General features: G+C 38.4%; 1 protein-coding gene across 1 annotated transcript in view; it reads right to left on the minus strand.

Annotated features, from left to right (window-relative positions):
* Positions 1–20,870, minus strand: part of LOC107085845 (laminin subunit beta-1-like) — a 34,752-nt gene that overhangs the window by 7,161 nt on the left and 6,721 nt on the right. Inside the window, exons 6-25 of the mRNA XM_015376457.1 lie at positions 17,028–17,101; positions 15,276–15,464; positions 15,133–15,196; positions 13,272–13,474; positions 12,899–13,019; positions 12,539–12,727; positions 12,266–12,442; positions 11,990–12,102; positions 11,818–11,897; positions 9,769–9,904; positions 9,511–9,669; positions 8,967–9,100; positions 8,775–8,895; positions 8,459–8,645; positions 7,185–7,328; positions 6,884–7,115; positions 5,699–5,856; positions 5,313–5,537; positions 2,843–3,060; positions 2,081–2,177 (exon numbers count right to left, since the gene is read on the minus strand). Coding sequence (XP_015231943.1) covers positions 2,081–2,177; positions 2,843–3,060; positions 5,313–5,537; positions 5,699–5,856; positions 6,884–7,115; positions 7,185–7,328; positions 8,459–8,645; positions 8,775–8,895; positions 8,967–9,100; positions 9,511–9,669; positions 9,769–9,904; positions 11,818–11,897; positions 11,990–12,102; positions 12,266–12,442; positions 12,539–12,727; positions 12,899–13,019; positions 13,272–13,474; positions 15,133–15,196; positions 15,276–15,464; positions 17,028–17,101 — 3,021 coding nt within the window. The remainder of the gene's footprint in view (positions 1–2,080; positions 2,178–2,842; positions 3,061–5,312; positions 5,538–5,698; positions 5,857–6,883; positions 7,116–7,184; positions 7,329–8,458; positions 8,646–8,774; positions 8,896–8,966; positions 9,101–9,510; positions 9,670–9,768; positions 9,905–11,817; positions 11,898–11,989; positions 12,103–12,265; positions 12,443–12,538; positions 12,728–12,898; positions 13,020–13,271; positions 13,475–15,132; positions 15,197–15,275; positions 15,465–17,027; positions 17,102–20,870) is intronic.

Raw genomic sequence — 20,870 nt, forward strand, 5'->3', positions numbered from 1 at the left:
TGGGTCTCATCTGTGAACCCATCATGACAGGTTTAGCAACACATACAGTTATCAGCTATCCTGAAACTTACAGGTTACTTTATGGAAATTTCTGGCTATTTTGGAGAATCTCTTTGTCTTTAAGAGTTAACAGAATGAGGCTGCTTTATGCAGACTTGTAGCTCGGTAGTAATAACACTTCCAGGAGCTTAGTGGTTACTTTCCAAAGCACACCGGTTACTTTCCGTTACTTAAAGCTTGTAAAACAGGAACATAAACATCATTATTAATACATAAAAAGTATTGTTGGTGATCTTTAGGTAGTACGCATAAAATTGTATCCGGGTTATTTATATAATTTAAAAATTTCAAGTTACTCTTAAGGATTTCCCAGAACTTTTTTAAATAGACGTTTAATGCGACTGGTAGTCCAGAATTACAAAACTAAAAGATTAGCTGATTTTATCTATTTCGTAGATAAGATTGCAGGATGCCCTGACTGTTCAATTGAATTCAGCTCATTTCTATAGCACCAATTCACAACACATGTCATCTCAAGGCACTTTCCAGTTCACCAGATCATACAGTAAAATTGAGAGTTTTCTATCTAAGGAAAACCAGTTGATTGCATCGACTCACTGACTCAAAGACAATCCCCCACACTAAGCATGCTTGTAGCGACAGTGGAGAGGAAAAACTCCCTTTTAACCTTGAAGAAACCTCCAGCAGAACCAGGCTCAGTGTGAGCGGCCATCTGCTGAGGCCAACTGGGGTTCAAGGAGACAGAAGCTGAGATACAAAAAGCAGCTGTAGAAGGCGGCCCTGTCCAGGAAACACACAGCCAGCCAGTCACAGTCAGAGAAACAGGACTACACTGAAAAACAGGCAAATCTCCAACATCTATAAACAAGGGCGTTGATGGCAGCAGCAAAGCTGATATTTCTCTCCAGGATGACGTCACAGCCAAACAGGAACAGACGAGGTGTTGAGTTTGTTTTCAATACGTGGGTTACATTTCTTAATGAATTGGAACATTTAAGGCTTGGATAGTAACCTCTGTGTTTTAGGAAAGTATCAGCTTTAAGAAAGAAAACAAAGTGTTTCAAAAAGCCCAGAGAACGATTGCTCAAGAACGTCTGGCTGCCAAGCATCAAACTGGGGCGACTTCATTTCAACACTTTATCTGCAGTAAGTAATCTTAGACTTGAATACAAAAAGAGGTTAACCTCTTTAACCTCTTATTTTGGGTCTTTACAGAAGAAAATAACAAACACAGTTTCCTTCCCTCCTTTGAAAAGGAGGATGTCTGAGTCAAGCAAAAGGAATGCAACGTTTTAAACATCTACAACGCAATAAAAAAACAAAACTAAAAGAAATGTTTTCTTCCTGTAAATATATTACACTCTTACATCAGATTAAAGTTTAAAATCTTCACATTATAACTAATGGCACATTTTTGATACAAAATCAGAGCAAAGAATATCTCTCCCACTCATTTCTCACACCGTTCCCATGAAACAGGAGCATTGCTGAGTTGTCTGTGCAGAAAGGAAGCAGCTTACAGCTGGTGAAGCAGCTCCACAGAACCAGGATGGGTGCAGCTGGAGTATATTACCCAATCCTGGGACCTTAAAGTGTTGCTCCGTGACAAAACAGGGATGCTTGGGAATCTTGGAGCGCATCTGGTTCTCATGATGTAGTTTCTCCATTATCCATCCCACTTATTGCCATGTTTTCAACTTTTTCTTTCCAGCTACTTTGCTACACGGAGTTGGAAAAAAACTGTAAAATGCAATAAACACCTCAGACACACGAGGGACTTTTCATTCTATTTGTAATTATTTTATTATAATTTTAAAAAAATAATATATTACCCTTTCTGATTTGGCCTTTACCTTGTTTGGTTAAACTGGAAGAAATTGGATTAAATTAGCTTTTTATTTTGTTTGACACGGAGGGAAGGTTCCCTAAATTCCACTGAGTAAATCAGATATTTGACTTGGCCCATACCTTCCTTGAACCCGACTGTATTTGTCAGTGTAAATTAACAATGTAGGAGCAAATTAACTCTCTCATATGTCCTGAAGAGATAAAGTCCTACCGTGACATTCGACCTCTGGATCTCCCCAGAACAGCTCTTTGCATTCTCTACACGTCCTGCCACCGAATCCTGGTTCGCACACACACTGACCCGTAACCTACAGGAAGGCAGCAACACAACACGCTCAATTCCACACATTTTCGACCTCCCACTGAGCAGCTCAGACATTTTCTGCATATTTTAATGCTTCTTGTTTGACATATAGAGATGCTAGAGCTTTATAGTTTGTTAACACTCAACGGTCCTGAAAAATGATGTGTATTCAGTTGTTCCACTGTGTATCAAGATACTTCCTTCCTCTGCTGGAGAGAATCCAGTAAACACAGAGATCTCAATGTTCGTAGGTGGCTGGAAGCTCCATTTTTTTATTAGGCACTTGTAGGTTTAAATAAAAGAAGTTAAAGAGGAGCAGGAAGCAAAGGATTTCCCTTAGAGTCAATATATCAAAGGAGTAACATAAACAAAGATCGAGCTGTTTAGCAGGGAACATAACAGGACCCTGCTGTTCCCCCTTTGATACTGATGTTTGGGAAACGTAAATCCCCATGATAGCCTCCATATGGGAAAACTTTAGCTCTCATGCTGCTTTCACGGATTATTTCACATTTTCTCTGCTGAGAACATGGGCTTATATTCAATATAATATACCGGTTCTCAGTTTGTTTGAATCAGAGAAAAAAAACTTCAGCACAGTCAGAAACAAACCCTAGTCCTCAGCATGGATACCCAAACATTTATGTAATCAGTGCAGCCCTGGCTCACCTCATTGCAGGAGGAGCTGACAGAGTGGACGGGGTCGCAGTCGCAGCGCTGGCAGCCCGTCCCACTGGCGATGTTCCACGTGTTGGGAGCGCACTGGTCACAGTTCTGTCCAACCACGTTGGGCTGGCAGGAACACTGGCCGCTGCGCTGGTCACACCGGCAGTCATCAGGGGACGAACAGACGTACGGTAGCGTCCCCATAGGGTCACACATGCACTCTTTTAAAAAAGACAGGATAAAATATTCACATCAGTGGATCATCCCTCATATTATCACTTCTTAGGAGCCAGACTTCCTTGGAATCTATTAAAAAAGTACTTTCTGGATGTATTCTCAGTTTCTCCAACCATCCACTACATATAACACAGTCACCAGACTTTGAAAGTAATTGTTAGGGTCCAGGTTGCAGGTGTTGCTTCACTTCCAGAGAGTACCAGGTTATTCATCAATGCATGATAGAGATCAGTCCCTAAAACTAACCTCTAACCTTTAAAAATGAATCTGTACATTCAAAGAAAATAGATGAACCCTGACAGCTGAAGGTAAGATTCCTTACACCTGTTAGGAATCCAATGGGTTCCCCAATGGGTTCCAATGGGTTGCTTTTGGTTTTTTTTTTCACCACTAGATGGTGCCCTGTCCTCGTTTGGGCCTCCTCGCACACCTGAGGCTCCTTGGGTCATCACCAGAGGAGTATTTGAGCAGCGGGCTGTCACTACCTTGATGCCAGAGTGTTTGCCAGTATTGGGTACTCTAGCCAAACTGAGATTAGCTGAGTCTAACCTTTAGCCTTGTCTTTCTGAGTCTAAGCTTGCTTTGTCTTTGTTCTCCGACAGGAAGCCTTCCTGATCTACTGGATAAGCCTGGATGTTCTTCAACCCTGGAAGGATAAACTGAGTCACAATTGAGCTAGGGGAAACCTCCACATGATCCATTCAAGTCCTCTTCAGGAAAACCCGGTGACAGTCCGCTCCTTTGCTCCTCTGGACCCAATGTTATTCTGCCTGTCCGCCCTCCAACGAGTTCTCTCATCTCTGGATAAGCCCCCACAAACTGGATTCAAAGATTAACCAAGAGTCCCCCAAACGCGAGTGTCTCTCTTGCAAATTACAAGCCTCAGTTATTTTTCCTACGGTCCCTAAACTGATCATTGTGATCTCCGCTTCAGAGTTTCCTGTTCCGGTTCACCAGTCCACTGAGGTCCAACATGGTCACCCAGCTGTATATCTCTCAGTCTGTGTTTTTGTAAACCACAATAAATCTGTTAACTTTTTCCCTTGGCTTCTGCTTGTGTTTCTGCATGTTGGTCAGATCCTTAAAGCCCATCATGACAACACCTAAATCAACCTCATCTGCTGACCAAGCGTTTATTGGCTTGTGGTCAGTGGAAGTTCTAAGCAAAATTTACAAGAGGCGCAAGAGTAGGGCGAGTGTTTTTCATGAGGGCCACTGAACAAAAGAAAAAGAAACAAGGCAAGAACAAATCATTTACTATATTAAGTCAGCACAAAGCCAAGGATGCAGACTCCTGATCTAACAGATGAAAACTGTAATCCTATCCTATAGATATATAGATCATATTTCCCTGCCATGTTTGTTTAGCCCTAATCCTAACATCAGTGAATTTAAAACCTGAACCTAGCATTTATTTTTAAAAGAACCTGCTCTTTCATGTAGGACTTACCCTGACAGTTGGCTTAATACTTTAATAAATGATCTATTTAACTTTTAAATGTTGTAGATGCAATTTATAAACAAATCAAACATTAATAAATGATATGTTAATCATTAATAAACGTTCTCTTTACCAATTTTAAAAGACGTTATGATGGTGATATGATGGTAAAGTGTAACCAAATCTCCTAAAGATAGTGAATTTTGCCTTAATTTTAGCAAGTAATTATGATGATCTGTCAAAAGAAAGAAACTGTATTTTTGCTCTTAAAATTCCATAAATATTTTGTACTTGAGAGGATGAAGGTTTTTTTCTTATTTCAAACATAAATCCTCTTACTCCATTGGGAAAATATCTAACCTAGTTGCTCAAATCAATTAATTGCCGTCGGTGTACGCAATTTTCAAACACTGTTTTGTGCCTGCACAAGCTTTATAAATGATTTCTGGCAAAGTAAACTAAAACTTCTGGGAATTACCTTTTGGGTTTGGGAATTTTTCCCTGTAATTTCCCCAAAAGTTAACTTTTAGCTCCAGAAGAGCAGCCACTAACTGCTAGTAACCACATGTGTCCACCCTCTAACAGCAAGGTACAAAAAGATATGGAGAAGAATAACACTTAAACCTCTTAAATCAATAAATACCCCCCAGAAATTAGACTAGATATTGGTTTGTTTGAGGAATCACTGCTGAAGATCTGAACTTAATAGTTTGAGGATTGTCTGGCTACTTAGAAGCAAATTAAAGAAACAATAAAAGAGTTCTCTGTACAGCATTGATATGAATCTATACCCACTCCTGCAGCTCTGTGTTGCAGCATTGCCGTAATACCCCGGCTTGCAGTGCTGGCATGAGTGGCCCTGCGTGTGGTACAGACATTTGAGACAGGCGCCTGTACGGACGTCGCAGGATCCGGGGTCATGCATGTCGATGTTGTTGTTACAATCACAAGGCGTGCAGCGGCCCCCAGGAATGAGAGGGTTCCCATGATAACCTGGGGCACACTCATCACACCTGGTTCCTGGACAGGGAAAGAAAATATAATTTAAAAAAGACAAAAAAAACATGCTGATTACAAGGGAAGCAGAGGAGGCATTTGGGTTAGCACCTCTTGTGAAAACATGATGATGAAAAAAAAGTGCTGCGTGTATGTAAACTAATCTGTAAAAATTGTTGACGCACCTTTGTAGCCGTGGCTGCATACACACACCAGCTGATTGGTTAAAAGATAACAGCTGTCCGCAAACTGCCGACCACTGCGGGGGCCGTCCGGACACATGCAGGGACGACAGTGGCCCCCCGACCCCAGCTGTGGGTCACCATGGTAACCATTTATACACCTGGAAAATAAAATTAGTTTCTTAACAAATTTTCTCCAATTTCTTTTGATTAACTGTATCAATTATTAGCAAACAAGAAAAATAATCACTGGATCTGTGAGATAATTAAGTGTGAGATAATTAAAATGTGGAGTTCACCAAGGCTCCATGCTGGGCCCCCTTTATTTTCCTGTGTATCCTGCATTAGAGGCAAGGTTTTGAAACTTTATTTTATTTTACCTAGTTTTAACTTCTGATTTTCAGTCCTATTTCAGATTTAATTTGTATTTAACATAACTAGTTTAGTTTTTCATTTTTGAAAATGCTTAATTTAGCTTTTAGTCGTTTCAGTTATCATTTTAGTCCTTAATGTACCGTAATACAACTTACATACGATAGGACTAAAAAATAAAACCTAAAACCATTTAAATTAAATCCAAGATAAAGACAGATGGCTACAGCAACACAAATGAAAAAAACCTACCTGACTGTCATACCTGCCAAAAAGTGTGTTTTAGCGGTCTATTTTCTTTTATTTCAGTTCGAAAAAATGTTTTTTAATTCTAGTTTTCATTATTTCGTTAGTTAAAGATTATAATCTTGGCTAGAGGTCTATTTTTTTCACTTCTGTGTTTAATATTCAGATGAATATTAAACACGAATCTTGTAGCTTAATAAAAGACTGGCTGAATGAAAGAAAAATAAAAGCGATGTTGCTGCAGTCCAGTGAGCCATGCAGCCATGTTTCTGCATCTAGTTTTTGAAAATTCTTTTCACAAACTTTTTTTACGTACACAGCAGGCGGAACATTCATTTCTTTCACAGCAACATTAAAGGTGAAAGATAGGATGTATTTCACAGGAAGCACTAAAAAACACGTTTTCCTCTGTCTTCCATAACTACAGCTACAGCTATCCCAAATACATAACACAGCTAACAGAATTGATAATCTTCTTTTGATCAGTTAGTTCTTATAGCCATCCCAAAAAGGTAAAATATTTAATATTTAAACTGACATAAAGATAACCGGTTGTGATCTTTGTTGTACCTCTCACAGTGATGTCCGGTGGTGAAGTCTCTGCAACCCTGACACTCTCCGGTCTGAGGGTGACAGTACTCGCTGTGGCCATTACATTGGCATGGTCGGCACTGGGGGAAGCCCCAAAAACCTGGCAAGCAGTGGGAACACTGGCGTCCGGTGGCTCCCGATACGCACTCACACTGACCAGTTGACTCGTGACAGAAAGGTGTGACCGAGCCGATGGGGTCGCAGTCACAAGCTGGGGGATAAATTAGGATTACCTAGAGGAAACTCTGAACGTCACACAGCAGGGATTAATGAAACTCACATCTGCAACCAGCAGGACTGAATGAGAATGTAGCCGGAGCACAGTGGTCACAGTTTCTGCCGATCACGTTGGGACGACAGCGACACTGACCGCCGCTTGGCTCGCACACGGTGCTGATAGAACCCTGAGGGTCGCAGTGGCAACCTGGGTGAGAAGACGGGAGAAAGTAGAGAGGTGGGAGAGTCTGATGACTGAACTATTGAGGCTTCTAAATAAAATAACAGCATTATTTGTTCTTTTTCCAAGAGCAAAGGGCAAAACAATTATTTTCTTCCAAGAACTGATTTGCTATTCCTTGCAGACTATTTTCAACATATGTTCGGTAATAGCTTTTTTTGTTTGTTCAGTGCTCCAGAAAATGTTAATTTTCTGTGCTGTGGTTAGACTTAGACTTAATCTCAACTTTATTAAACGCTTGGGATTACCCCTTTGGGGAAATTCTGGTTCCAGTAGCTAATTTAGAGTACAAAGAGTTAAAGCAAGATGCCGTTAAAGATAAAAATACCACAGACAATATTGTTTTTGTAAATTAAATTCACTCAAGTGAATTAAATTTACAAAGACAAGCTTTGATTCTGCAGCTGTAGGATAAAATAAAATAGTGGCAAGAAATGAAATGAAAAGAAAAAAGCCAAGTGGGGACATGAAACATGTAGAATAAGGTCATCTGGTCACATGAGACAAAAAATAAAAATTTCTCTACCAAGTGGATTGGAGGAAAACAAAAACAGCACATTACCTTTAATAACATTCCCACTGTAAAACACAGTAGCGGCAGTATGATGGTAAGGTTGATGGAGAGGTTGTGGAATTCATAAAGCAGCTTTATTTTTATTCCTTACAATTTCTATTTCAAACTATATTTAAGGTATTAGACTAAAAGAGAGTGAAGAGCAAAGATTTTTCGTTGTGTTACTCAAAAAGATTTGGAAACTACAACTAATAAATAAAAAAAAAACTTCCCATTTAAAATTATGCACAAGTTTCTGCTGGTTTACTATATAAATAAATACCCTTTAAAGTTTAGGGCTGTAATGTTCAAAGGTGTATGAATAATTTATATCTATCTGTAGCTCACCTTTTGTTTCTAAATTCTTTTAGTTAAATTTTCTTTTCTGATATGTTTTAGTGTGAATAATTGACAAATATTGTTGGACAAAATGAAAATAAAAAAAGCATACAGTTTTGTGCCGAATACCAAAAATCCCCCTTAAGGTTTCATAAACGAACATTTAGCAGAAAAGTAAAATAACAGAAAACCAGTAATTACATACCTATTGCTCCTTTGTGCAGCAGAGCGGAGACGCTGAAAATGTAGTCATTACAGATGTCCGTCATCGGGCTTTTGATGACGCTGCGGCTGCTTTCTAAACATCTGTAACGCTGGAACGTATCCCACGCTTCCTTACCCTCTGTCCCATGAAACATTTCCATCTCTCTGACCCGGGGCATCAAGACCAGCTGAAAGCGAGTGGAAGGTTGTGGGAGTATTTTAGTGAGTAAGCAATAGCAGATGACTTTATTTGGAGATTTCTCAACTTTCTCAACTTCTCACGACTCAAATAAATGTTTAGAAAAATGCAAACATACAGAGTCGATGAGCGTGTGTGGGTCCAGCATGTGGCTGTCCGTCGAGTACAGCGGGAAAGTCAGGCGGATGGTGTAGTTCAGTCCTTTCTCCAAACAAACGGGACTTACTAGCAGTACATGCCTGCAGGACATGTCAGGCTCAGTCTAGTGTGCATCACACAACTCAGGTTAGGCAGTAAAATGCTGTTTTACCTGGATCCAGGTGGGAGAGAGATGGACTGATCATCTCCCCTATGGAGAGAGTTGATGCAGTGAGCGTCGTAGGTTGGAGGGTTGAAAACGGGGCGTTCCACTCGAACGGTCACTTGCTCCCACTCCTGCGGCAGCTATCAACCCAAAAACACATACTGAACTACTCTTATAATAATCAATTATCACAACACGGATTGGGTCCGGACATAAGAAATGAAACAGAAGCATTTCAACAACTATTCCATGAAACAAATGTTTATTATTAAAAGAAGCAGCTCATTCTATTAAGCACGGTGGAGGACCTGTGATGCAGTGAACTTGTTTATTTAATAAACGGACAGGGAAACTTATTAAACTGTTTCAAGTACCACAAAAGTGCTATAAAATCTGCAATCCTTTTGCAGAACAATAGAAAATTAGTTTTAATTGGGAAAATTACATCAAACTCATTTAGAAAAAGATCACAAACATATAAAACTACAACACTGACACAGAGGCAGGTAGATTAAGCTCACAAAAAATAATAAAAGTTTTTCTGTGTTACCTGTGGCTCGTAGCGGATAAGGATGTCATAGTCCATTGACTCTGGGATGTTGTCGACGTTGAACTCTATATACCCTCTTTCAGGAACATGAGCAAAGCCCATCCCAGTCCACGTGGGGCTTCGGTCCTGAGGATAGGCTCTCGCTACGAATGTGACGCCCTGAAATACAAAAACACTTGTTTTGTTTGTTTGTTTTTTTGCTGCAGCAGATAAAACAGACGATGATGGAAAATTCACACCAAATTCTATAAAACGTACAGGTCCATGTTTGGCATCTTCTGCTTCATACGTGTAGTGATCCAAAGCGATAAAGTAGAATCCAGACTCCACTTGATTGCAGCGGCGTCCAAACATGTGGTCCCTGCACACACACTGCCCTGTGAAGGGATCACAGCTGTAGAGAGAGAAGAAATGTCAAACTTTATGCTTGTATCTTAGAAGGCTTTTGGAATCAAATGCCTTCTAAGGGCCTTTTAGTGTTTTGAAAGAGGACAATATTTTAAGGATACGTAATCCATGTTATTAAATAGTGCAGAAAACTACAGTTTTAAACCATTTTAAAAAAAATTGAAAGAGACACTAAAACAACACTATATAACTTTTGACCCAAGTATTAGTTAACTATGACATATTAAATGATTTTTCAGGCCAATAAAAAGCACTTGGTGCCTATCAATCAGTGGCGGTTGCTGGTCTCTGAAATGGGGCAGCTCAGTGCTTTTAATTAAATCCATTTATTCTCTGATGTAGGATTTAATCTAGAAAGGTGAATGTGGCCTTGTATTTACAAGGAATGCAATTACTTACATTTACTGGTTCAAAGTGGTCTACTATCAGATTTAGGGCTGTCCTGATACAGGTTTTCCATTTCCCAATTCAATGCCCATATTGCAGCTTTGAGAATTGACTGATACTGATACTGACCAGATACGGTATTAGTATGAATCATACATACTTTTATTACTTATTTTGTACTGTAGAATGTTGGAAAAGGCTTGATCAAGCGATCAAGTCAATATTCAATCCAATATTAATAATCAGTTCCAAATGAAGGGAGACTATTTGATCTTGCAACAGCGTAGTGTCACCAGTGGAAGGTACAGGTCTATCACCCCTAGTGGCTAAAAGTTTTACAGTGTTTCTCTAAAGTTAGAACAAAGTTTGAAGAACAGTAAATATTTAGGTGAATCAAGGAATATATCCTGGAAATATCAGTTAATAATGACTAAGCTGTGTTTTTATATGTTTTTCCCCCCCCCCCCGGTTTAAGATCTTTTTATTTATTTACATTAATTCCAATTGTCGCATTTTTGCCAGACTGAGTACACTACCTTAAGCCGCTGTAACACCTTGACGATTTAGCCAGCGTATTCCTGACGTCCCTAAATCGTATAATATGTTGCCGTACGCTGAACTTTCTATATATTTTTTAAATTTTGGGGCGTGTATATATAGAGTATTCATAACGAGTCCAGAACTTATGTCCAACAACAGCCTAACTTATGCATAACTCACGGCAGAATAATGCCCTTGAAATGTCACAAAGCATGTCTTTGATCGCGGTATTAACCTAACTGCCGTTTACCGCCCACAAATAAATAAATAATTAAAAAGAAAGAAAAATGGTTTGTAGTCCCAACGCCATGTCTATTAGGAAGTTTGTTGGTCGTGGGCGTGAACGCAGGGAGGATCCATCCCACTCACCTTCTTGCTTACCCGACAAAACTTAATGTAAAAGCCAACATTGAAGAGTTCGCTGCTGCACGTTTATTACTTTTCTCTTAATCCGTACTCGCACGCCGTTCAATAGCAGCTTTTCCTCGACTGCTTACGCCCACATCTGGTTGACAAAGTGGCAGAAACCATAGAAAGAATCTCCACTACCTTTGGTTGTAAATTCACGCTCTTTTGTCCATTCTGGGTTAAATGACGTCCTGGTTTTGACAGGACGCTAACTTTAACATTTAGCATCAGTAATTCTGATCCTTGTTTACTTTTGTAACCAATGACAAGCAGATCTTTATCTGACACGCTGCCACTCTTAGCCAATCATCTGTTAGATCAGATGATGCATTTTTGATGATTGGATATTGTGCTGCAGCCCAGTAAAAAGAAAAGAAATAAAAATCTGCTCTACAAGCCTAGTGCCTCATAAAGTAGGACAAATACACATCCGGCTGAATGCGGCGCCGGACGCCGGACAGTGCAATGAAAATCCGGACTGTCCGCCCTAAAGCCGGACGTCTGGCCACCCTAATGCAGATAAACTAAAGCTAGCTTATTTGAGATGTCTTTGGTTAAACGTACTTGTTGTTGACCGCTCCTCCCTGGTCGCAGTCACATGGTCTGCACCCATCCATGTCATTTGATAGACCCCAGTGCTCCGGCTGTTTATAAAAGAAACAGAACAAAACAGAAAAGCCTGAGTCGCACACAAGGTGAGATTCCCCTCACTAAATGTGACTTTATGTTAGTTTACTTTGCACTCATCGCAGTTGTGACCAGTGACGAGTTGTTTGCAGAAGCATTTCCCTGTGTTGGAATCACAGGTGTTTCCTCCTGGCATCGTTCCATCTGGGTTGCATGTACAAGCTGCCAAAATATACAGTTTAACAATGAAGAAGCACAACTTCAACAGCTAAATATATGGTAATAATAACAAAAATGTTTACTACAACTTCCAATTAATTTGTGTCTAAACCCCCTGTCACAAAATCTCATTCAATTAATAAATGACATACAGAAATAAACTCACGCAGGCACCCCCCCGGCCCTTGTCCCAGTCCATAGTGTCCCTGTCTGCAGTGGTCACAACGCTCCCCTTCCACGTTGAGTTTGCACCGGCATTGACCCGAGATCATTCCGGCAGACACATCAGTCCGCGAGTCGCAAATTCCTCCCTGCAGAGATCCCTCCGGATCACAGTCACATGCTGTAAAAACATGAATAATTATAGACCTCCATTTGTTTGAGAGACTGTTCATGTAAACAACGATTAGCCATTGTTTGAGGGGGGGGGTTGACATACGTTCACAGATGTTTGGGTCTCTCAGGTCTCTGTTTGGGTGCTGGTAGAAGTGAGGCGCACACTGCTCACACTGTCTGCCCACCGTGTTGTCCTGACAGTCGTCACACACCCCTCCGCTAACGTTACCGGTGGAAATGTACGTTTCCAGGTCAAAGTGACATTTAGTGGAGTGTCGATTGCACTCGCACACTGGAGAGAAGATATCCTGAGTTAGCATACTAAATAACAACTAAACCAGGAGTTTTAGTTGTTTCATATTTGCTTCATTTTTCATGCATTAAAAAAATGATCAGTTATTAATCATCTGTTCACTCTCAAAGCAGCAACTGAAAACAGCCAAACTGATCTTTGCACGCTTACTTTTGCAGGCATGGGTGTTGCGGCCCTCTGCAGGTCTCCACGGCAGGTCGTGATAAAAGTCTCGACAGCGCTCACAGTTTAGTCCCTCAGTATTGTGGTTGCAAACGCAGCGGCCATAAACCTACAAACAACTAAGAATTACCCAAACAAGAAAAATTTGCTAATGCAAAAAAATATACATATAAATAAAAGATAAATCACAAATATTAGGTAAAATATTGAAATGTATTACAATTACAGAATTTTAACTAAATAATAAAAGATGTTTTACTAAAGAAACTGGAAGAGATTGTAAAAAAAATATATAAAAAAAATATTTTTCAAATTGTTTGCAGGAAAAAAATCGAAATAAAAAGTCAAATTTCCTATCTACCATGCCCTCAGCTCGGCGCTCCTCTCCGGCTATAGGAGCACACTCCGACGCGTGGCCGTAGCAGAAGCAGTTCCCACGGACCACCATGTCGTAGAGGGCGTAGTAGTACTTATCCGTCACCTCCCCTCTGGAGTCTAGCAGGTTGTCACCCAGCGTGTGGAGCTTGATGAACTTTACTCTGAGGTTTGTGATCCTCAGCATTTCTTCAAACAGGAAGAAGATGTTTTATTAAAAGTTTTCAAACAAACGCAGTTAAATGTATAAAATGATAAACAGTTATTACCCCTTTTATTCCTTCTTTGAGATACCAACAAGCTTTATTACTTTCAAGATTCAATTTAGACTATTATGATTTATGCTTATGATAAATAACAAGCTTTTATATTTCCCTACAAAGACCTTAAGAGTAGGGGGTGCACCGATTTATATGCTGGCCATGATCTGCATGGATTTTCTTAATTTTGGGAGATCGGTGAATGTAACGATCTGAAAACCACCCTTAGAGCAGTTATTTCAGAAGTTTTTATTGTTTAATGGGAAATTATGTTTTTTTTTTTGGTAAGATAAGACTGAAATATATTGTGTCTTGTGATCTTACAACAACTGACAGTGTTAGTTATAGAAAAATCTCTATCAGTTAAAATCGGAATCGGCATGTCAGGCTTTTTAAAGAGCGGTGATCCGCTTCTACTTAAGAGGCCTTTGAAACAGCTGTGTAATTCGGTTTGTAGTTAATAATGTATGAGCCAAAGCAGCACATGGAAAGAATAAATACTGCCAATGGGTTTCATGAAAAAGTAAACAGAAGTATATGGACCTTTAATTACCTTTAATTAGGATCTAACTAAAGTGTCATTGAGACCAATCTTTGTTTATTGAAGATTTTTTAAAGCCTAACCTAAGATGATTAAATCCAGACTGCTTAAGGCTGTGCAGAAACCCCTTTGATGAAGTAAGTCGTATTTAAATGGGTTTAAAACAGAAATGCATATGAAGCCACAGGATTAAGCATTGAAATGTAAGAAAGGCAAAAAAGTAGGCTTCTATGAAAATGTCCTCTGTCACCACTTATAACTTTTTCCTAAAGAATCAGACTTAAATCTCTTAAAACTTGTCTATATTAGCATTTTTTAAAGATTTCTAAACCTCTTTAAGCTTTTGTTGGAGGGTGGCTTCTAATCCCCTATTTTTTTAAAGCTCGTTCAGCTGCTGTTTGGTTTTTGAGACCTTTTTCTGGGTTTCTAAAAAGGAAAATTCTACAAGGGTTTAAGGATCAAACCAGTGTTGTGTCAAAACCATATTTTCTGGAACCAGAAAAATTGTCATTGATAATCTAGTTTGAATTTTTAAAAAGTTTCAGCTTGAACATGTTGATCTCCAACAGATCATTTGCAGATTAGCTGGCATAAAGATGATCAGCTTTCGGAAAAATAATCTCTTAAGTCCAAAATTAACATAAAATGTTAAAACTTTTTCCATTATATTGGTTTACATAAGAAGAAATGAGAACAGTCTTTTGTTTTTTAAGGGGAAACAAATCCTTACTGTTCTCTGCACACTGAGGATAATCAGTCAAATTTAACAAATGGTCTCTAAATGCTTTCGAGACTCAGAAAGTCTAAGGATTGATGTGAACAAGTTAACAAAGTCCGAGTTGCTTCCGTATGTGAAATTCCCCCCACTGCGCTTCCTGTCTGACCTCTGGTCCCACAGCAGCGCTGAGGGAAGCTGCAGACCCACAGCAGGAAGTCACAGGAAGCTGTTTTTATTTGTGTTCTTTGTGCTTAAAGTGGCCCTAATGAGGCTTTGCACTCTGTTTTGTGTGGAGACATGCTGTCTATTATGAGCAGATGCAGCTTACTCTGTATCCTCAAGCTATAGGGGTCTTCAATTTCAAAAACAGGATCCAACACTCGGAATATCACCTAAAACAGCAAGAAAGAACAATCAAAACCAAACTCTAAAGCAGTAGCCAAATAAAAATAAATCTTAAGGCTTGTTTACCTCTCCCTCTGTGGATGGCTCGATGTTTGAGTAGCGGGAGTCGCAGATAATGTCGTCTACTCTCTGCAAGGGTCCGGCGGAGATCCCAGGGAAGACAGACTCGCAGTCGTACGCAAAGTATCGATAAACCTCCCAATTTTCCCCAAAATCCATGGAGCGCTCGATCACCATGGCAGCAGGACGAAACGTCTGTGAAAACAAAAAAACTTTATTTTTTCAAAGTAATTCAACCTCTGATTTGACTATATTCATTTATGAAATCATATTTATTCTTAGAAAAGAATATGAACCTATTTTAGCGTACTCAAATTTAATGGTTTATTCTAAATTCTTTAAATTCAGGTTGGATCTAGAAGGACTTTGTACGTGTTTAGTACCAGTACAGCTCCCTTATAACAATATAACAATAGCATTGGAAGTGTCTCTAGTCTCCTTAATAAAATCAGAGAACATAGCTAGAATAGTTGACTTCTAACATAATCTAAAGTTTTAAAGCTGATGACATTTTAGATTTAAAAAAATCATAATATCTGTAAAAAAAAAAACATATTTCAGGCATTAAGAATGCTTTTCCCTGACCCCTGTTGCAGAATCTAAGCAAAAAAAAGCTTTTCTTCTCACAAGATGGGAAATCTTATACAATAGACTGCTAAGTGATTTAATTATTAGGGATGCACGATATAATCGGCCCCCTATCGGTATCGGCCTTAAAACTGAATATCGGACATCGGCCACCCCACCGATATTTAACCCGATATTTGATCAGCTTCTGAGTTTCTAAAGTCTAAAAAAAAAAAAAAATACTATTTATTTTTCTACTTCCTCAAAAACTTCTTTTGTACAGACTTAAAAACTTCTAAAGACCAGGGAAAAAATATTGATACATTAAAATATCCCAATATCTTCATATGCTGATATATTGCCATTTAAAAACACCATATCAATCTCTTTTACTAATGAAATATTGCTATATGTCATCGTTATGCTACAAATTCCCCAGAAAATTCATGAAATTTTGCCATATTTTTATATGTTGATATATTGACGCGGTATCGATCTATTTTACTGACAAAATCTCACAAGAATTTGCAAAATATCACGAGAGTTTGTAACAGAACGATGAAATTTCACGAGATTTTGAAAGTAAAATAGATTGATACCGCGTTTTTAAAAATCAATTAGATATCAGCATATGAAAATATATTTGAGTATATTATTTTTCAAAGTGTCAGAAATGGATAACAAAACTGCTATTTTCAATGACTACTTATTTTTGTCCAGCTTTAACATCGGTATCGGTTATCGGCTACATGAGTTTTAAAATATCGGCATATCAGATATCGGCCGAAATCCCAATATTGTGCATCCCAATTAATTATTACATACCTCTAATAGGTGTAATTGAATTATACTTTACCTTTTTGGATTCAATCAATAAATATCTATAAATCTATCTTGTTATCTCTCTTTCTGTATCCATCTATCTGTAATTTCTATAAAGAATTGCATGCAGATTTTTCCTTTTCCAGAAAACAGGATTTAAAGGGTTTGGGAAAACGCATCCTTCTGTATTTTTTATTTATATTATTATAGGTCAAAATCATCTTCCTCTCACTTCCCCTTCCCACATCTCTCAGGGGACCTGCATGGCTTTCTGAAGCTTTCTGAGAGAGATTTAATCCCCATCTCTTTATTATTTGTAAAACCATACACATGTGAGTGTGTGTTTGTTCCATCAGATAAATTCAGCACCTTGAAAGTCATGATGAGGTGCGTGAAATGAAACTCGGCCTCCAGGTCCAGCTGGATGGTTACATTCTCAACGCCTGCATGAAAAAAGACAAAACAGGAAATGTAACATCCATCACTGTGATGTTCTGTTTAGGCAGCTGGGTCAGATTTTCTTCTGGCAATATTCAGACATGTAAATAATCCTTTTAAGGTCTGGTTTTGTAAATGTTGGATAGGTGTGAATGAAACAAGATTTTTTTTCAATAAAAAAACAGTAGCAACAAAAAAAAAAAAGAAAAGGCTAACAAGAAGCAAACAAATAGAAAATACAGTTTTAGATAAACTCGTTCGAAGCATCTTGGAGGCCAAGTAGAAACAAAGGAATCCTGGTCTGGGAATTACAAATTCCCACGTGAGGCCTAATGCATTTCTGCAGCTTCCTGCTGTTTTAAAGGCATCTGCACAGCTGGCTGCTGTCCCAACTATGACTCACACCTCTGTCAGATTCCCACCATTCAGAAATAGTATGCATATACAGTAAATAATTCAAGAGGATATGACAGTAGCACTGAACAACATACAGGAGGCAGAGCTGGAAGTGTTGAGAGACCAGGGTGGATATCCCCAAAGGGACAGCTCATGTTAGATGTTTAGGATATAGAGAGAGGCATAAGTGAGATGGATATGTACAAAGGAGGTAGATGAATTCTGACGAGCATGAGGAGCACTAGAGGAGGAACAGGGGATTATGGATTAAGTTAAAGAGGACATAAAGGTAGTTGGTGTAACGGAAAAAGATGCAGACAATGAATGGCTGTGGCGACTGCTGAGAGCAAAAAGTCAAAAGACAAAGACTAAACAGCTATAGACTTCTAGAATATTTTCTTTATAATTATGTAAAATTTTTTTTTTTTTGCATTTATATTTTAATTTGTTTTTAATGTGGTTACTTATTTTTATACAGGCTTGACCATAATGTATAAAGGCCTGTATGCCCTCAGAGGCACATAAAGAACTAAATTAATGTCTTTGTCTTTCAAATTAGAAAGACAAAGATTACTGCAACAGTGTCTTAACAGGGGATCAGACATCTGCAGTTGATCCAGAATGTTGCTGCCTGCGTCCTCACTAAACCTAAAGCCCCGATCACACCTTGACGATTTAGACCATCGTATGTCTGACGTATAAAAAATCTGGCAAAGTGCTGGCATAGGTTGAATAGGTTATGGATAAGTTTTGTATAAGTTGTGAGCACGCTGAAGTAAGCTTGGACACGCTGGCACATGTCAACATACGGCGAATACGTCGAGAAATTTTGAGCTCAAAGTTTCTCGAGGTATGCCAGCATATGCCATACGTGGGCCATAACTTACAGGCAAGTTATTTGATTGTTGACATATGTTAAGTACAAGATACTCATAAGTCGTGGTGTCTAGCTTATCCAAAATCTATCCGTAAATTGTGCATAACTTAGTCGGGATGTGTCTCCAACGTATACCAACGTATCTGACGTGTTCCAGGCGACAGCTGAATGTGTTTCCAACTTACAGCTACTGTATAGTCGCGTATTGGCAGCTTTTGGTATGGATGGATGGATCCTCCCTACGTTCACACCCACTGCCAACAAACTTCCTACCAGACATGACGCTGAATGTGCTGCGACTGCAAACCTGCTTTCAACCTTTTTCTTTTAATTTATCTATCAATTTTTTTTTTGGCGGGCGGTAAACAGCAGTTAGGTTAATACAGCGATAAAATACAGACATATTTTATACAGGCCGGGTGCCTCTGAGTGCATTGCTGACCTCCTCAAGATACTGGCTTGTGCATCATTTCATGGGCATGATGCTGCCGTGCGTTATGCATAACTAGGCTGTCATTGGAATGATGCTCTGGACTCGTTATGAATACGCTATGTACATGCCAACAATTGAAAAAATACATGTAAAATTCAGCGTAAGCCAGGGTTTTAGAAGATTCTGGGATGTCAGGCATACGCTGGCTAAATCCTCAAAGTGTGACAGGGCCCTAAGAAAACCGAACACATCAGCCCATTTCTAAAATTCTTACACTGACTCCCTGTATCTCAGGTAATAGACTTTAATATACTCTATTTAGTCTGGTCTGGGAATTACAAATCACAGAATAACATGGCAGAAAACATTTTACAAACTTTTTCTTAGTGTTTTAATCCCCCCAGATCTCTCAGATCTTCTGCACACCCATTACCAGAACCAATAAATATGGAAAAGCAACTGTGAGTCCATAAACTCTGATAATCTGAAAAAAAACTCCCTAAAAACTGTAAAAGTGCTGAAACCCTCTGTTGCTTTAAATTGAGATTAAAAAGTATTTTTTTCACAGTGGTATCAAAACATTATTAGTTTAAGTTTGTAGTACAACTTCCTTTATCTATCCTTTATCACATTATCATCAATCATTTTAAATATTCATGTTTACTCACTTGAGTTATTCATATTCACATTTTTTCTAATTACCTCTATTAAAGTTTAATGTACTTTTCTCTAAGTTCCATTTTTTCCATGTACAACACTCTGAAATGTGCTGTTACAAAATGTTCTGGATAAATCAACTTGCCTTGCCAACTTTGTTAGCTAAGTTTTAATGAAGCTAGCTAGCTAGCTAGTACTCTATGCAGTGTTTAAATAAACCATTAAAGTGTTTTTTTTTTTTTAAAGTATAATTTAGCTAATATAGAATAAACTAACAATAAAATGCTTTATTATAAGTCAGAGATGTTTAAGGCCAGGCCACTGTCCTGCAGGTTTTAACATTTCCTTGCTTCAGCACAACGTTCTTCATTGATGGCTAATTACCGTAACAGTAGGCTAATTAGCTAATTGAGTTTTGCTGAACTGTTGAATAAGGTGTGTTATACTGAGAAATATTGGATTTTGGATTTTAACAATACTTTATTTACACAATTCAAACGATAAAATCAAATGTTGATGTAAAACAAGTGTCAGTTAAAAATCACTATTAAATTAATAGTGATAAATAGTATTAATGTAAAAACAAGCGTCAGCTAAAAATCATTAAATGAGGAGCTTGTTAAGTTGTAGTTGTCCTTCATCTGACATAGTACATAAAATTTTGTTAAAACCCCACAAATGAATAAAATCCTCCATGTTTTGTGTGGTCCTGTGAAGTCTGTCTCTGCGGGACAAGTAAATGGCCATATTTACTTCACTGATTAAAAAATTTAAGTCTTACATTTCACTTATTTTTTTCTATTCTGGCAAACTCCTCCTATAAAAAGAGCATTTGGAGAAACAGTCCCAAAAAGACTTAAAACACTAATTAAAAGGCTAAAAAGAGAAATATTAAAATCCTTGACAGCAGCCCTTGGGGATCACCGTTGGACATGATGGCCAAATTGAAAACCTCATAAAAAAAATTCTATAATTAACCTAATTAATAATAATTGTGTTGATTTTACAACAAATTAAAAATATAAGTGACAAAAACAATGTTGGTCAAGGAAATTAATTAACTATTAAGGAAGATGTTAAACTAACTGTTCCAACTAACTGTGGACATTAGACAGTTAGCCTGTTAGCTTCCCATGTAGTGTGAAAAGCTAATGGTGCATTTTGTTATCCTTGGAACTCGGAATTGCGTTCCAGTTTTCCACTTCTTTAACCTTGTGTTCTCCATGGGCACCACAGCTACTTTTGAAGACCCTTCAGCTGAAATTTACAACTTGGAAGATAGAAGTTTTCACTCGCGAGGACAAATGAACCACAATTAGCACACGAAATAACTATCCAGCTAGCTAAGTTGTTGCTAACTGACAGCTTGATATATATCTTTATTTAAGAATGGCTATAGAACATCTATATA

This window comes from Cyprinodon variegatus, unplaced genomic scaffold (assembly GCF_000732505.1).
Source record: "Cyprinodon variegatus isolate N-32 unplaced genomic scaffold, C_variegatus-1.0 Scaffold7, whole genome shotgun sequence".
Lineage (NCBI taxonomy): Eukaryota > Metazoa > Chordata > Actinopteri > Cyprinodontiformes > Cyprinodontidae > Cyprinodon > Cyprinodon variegatus.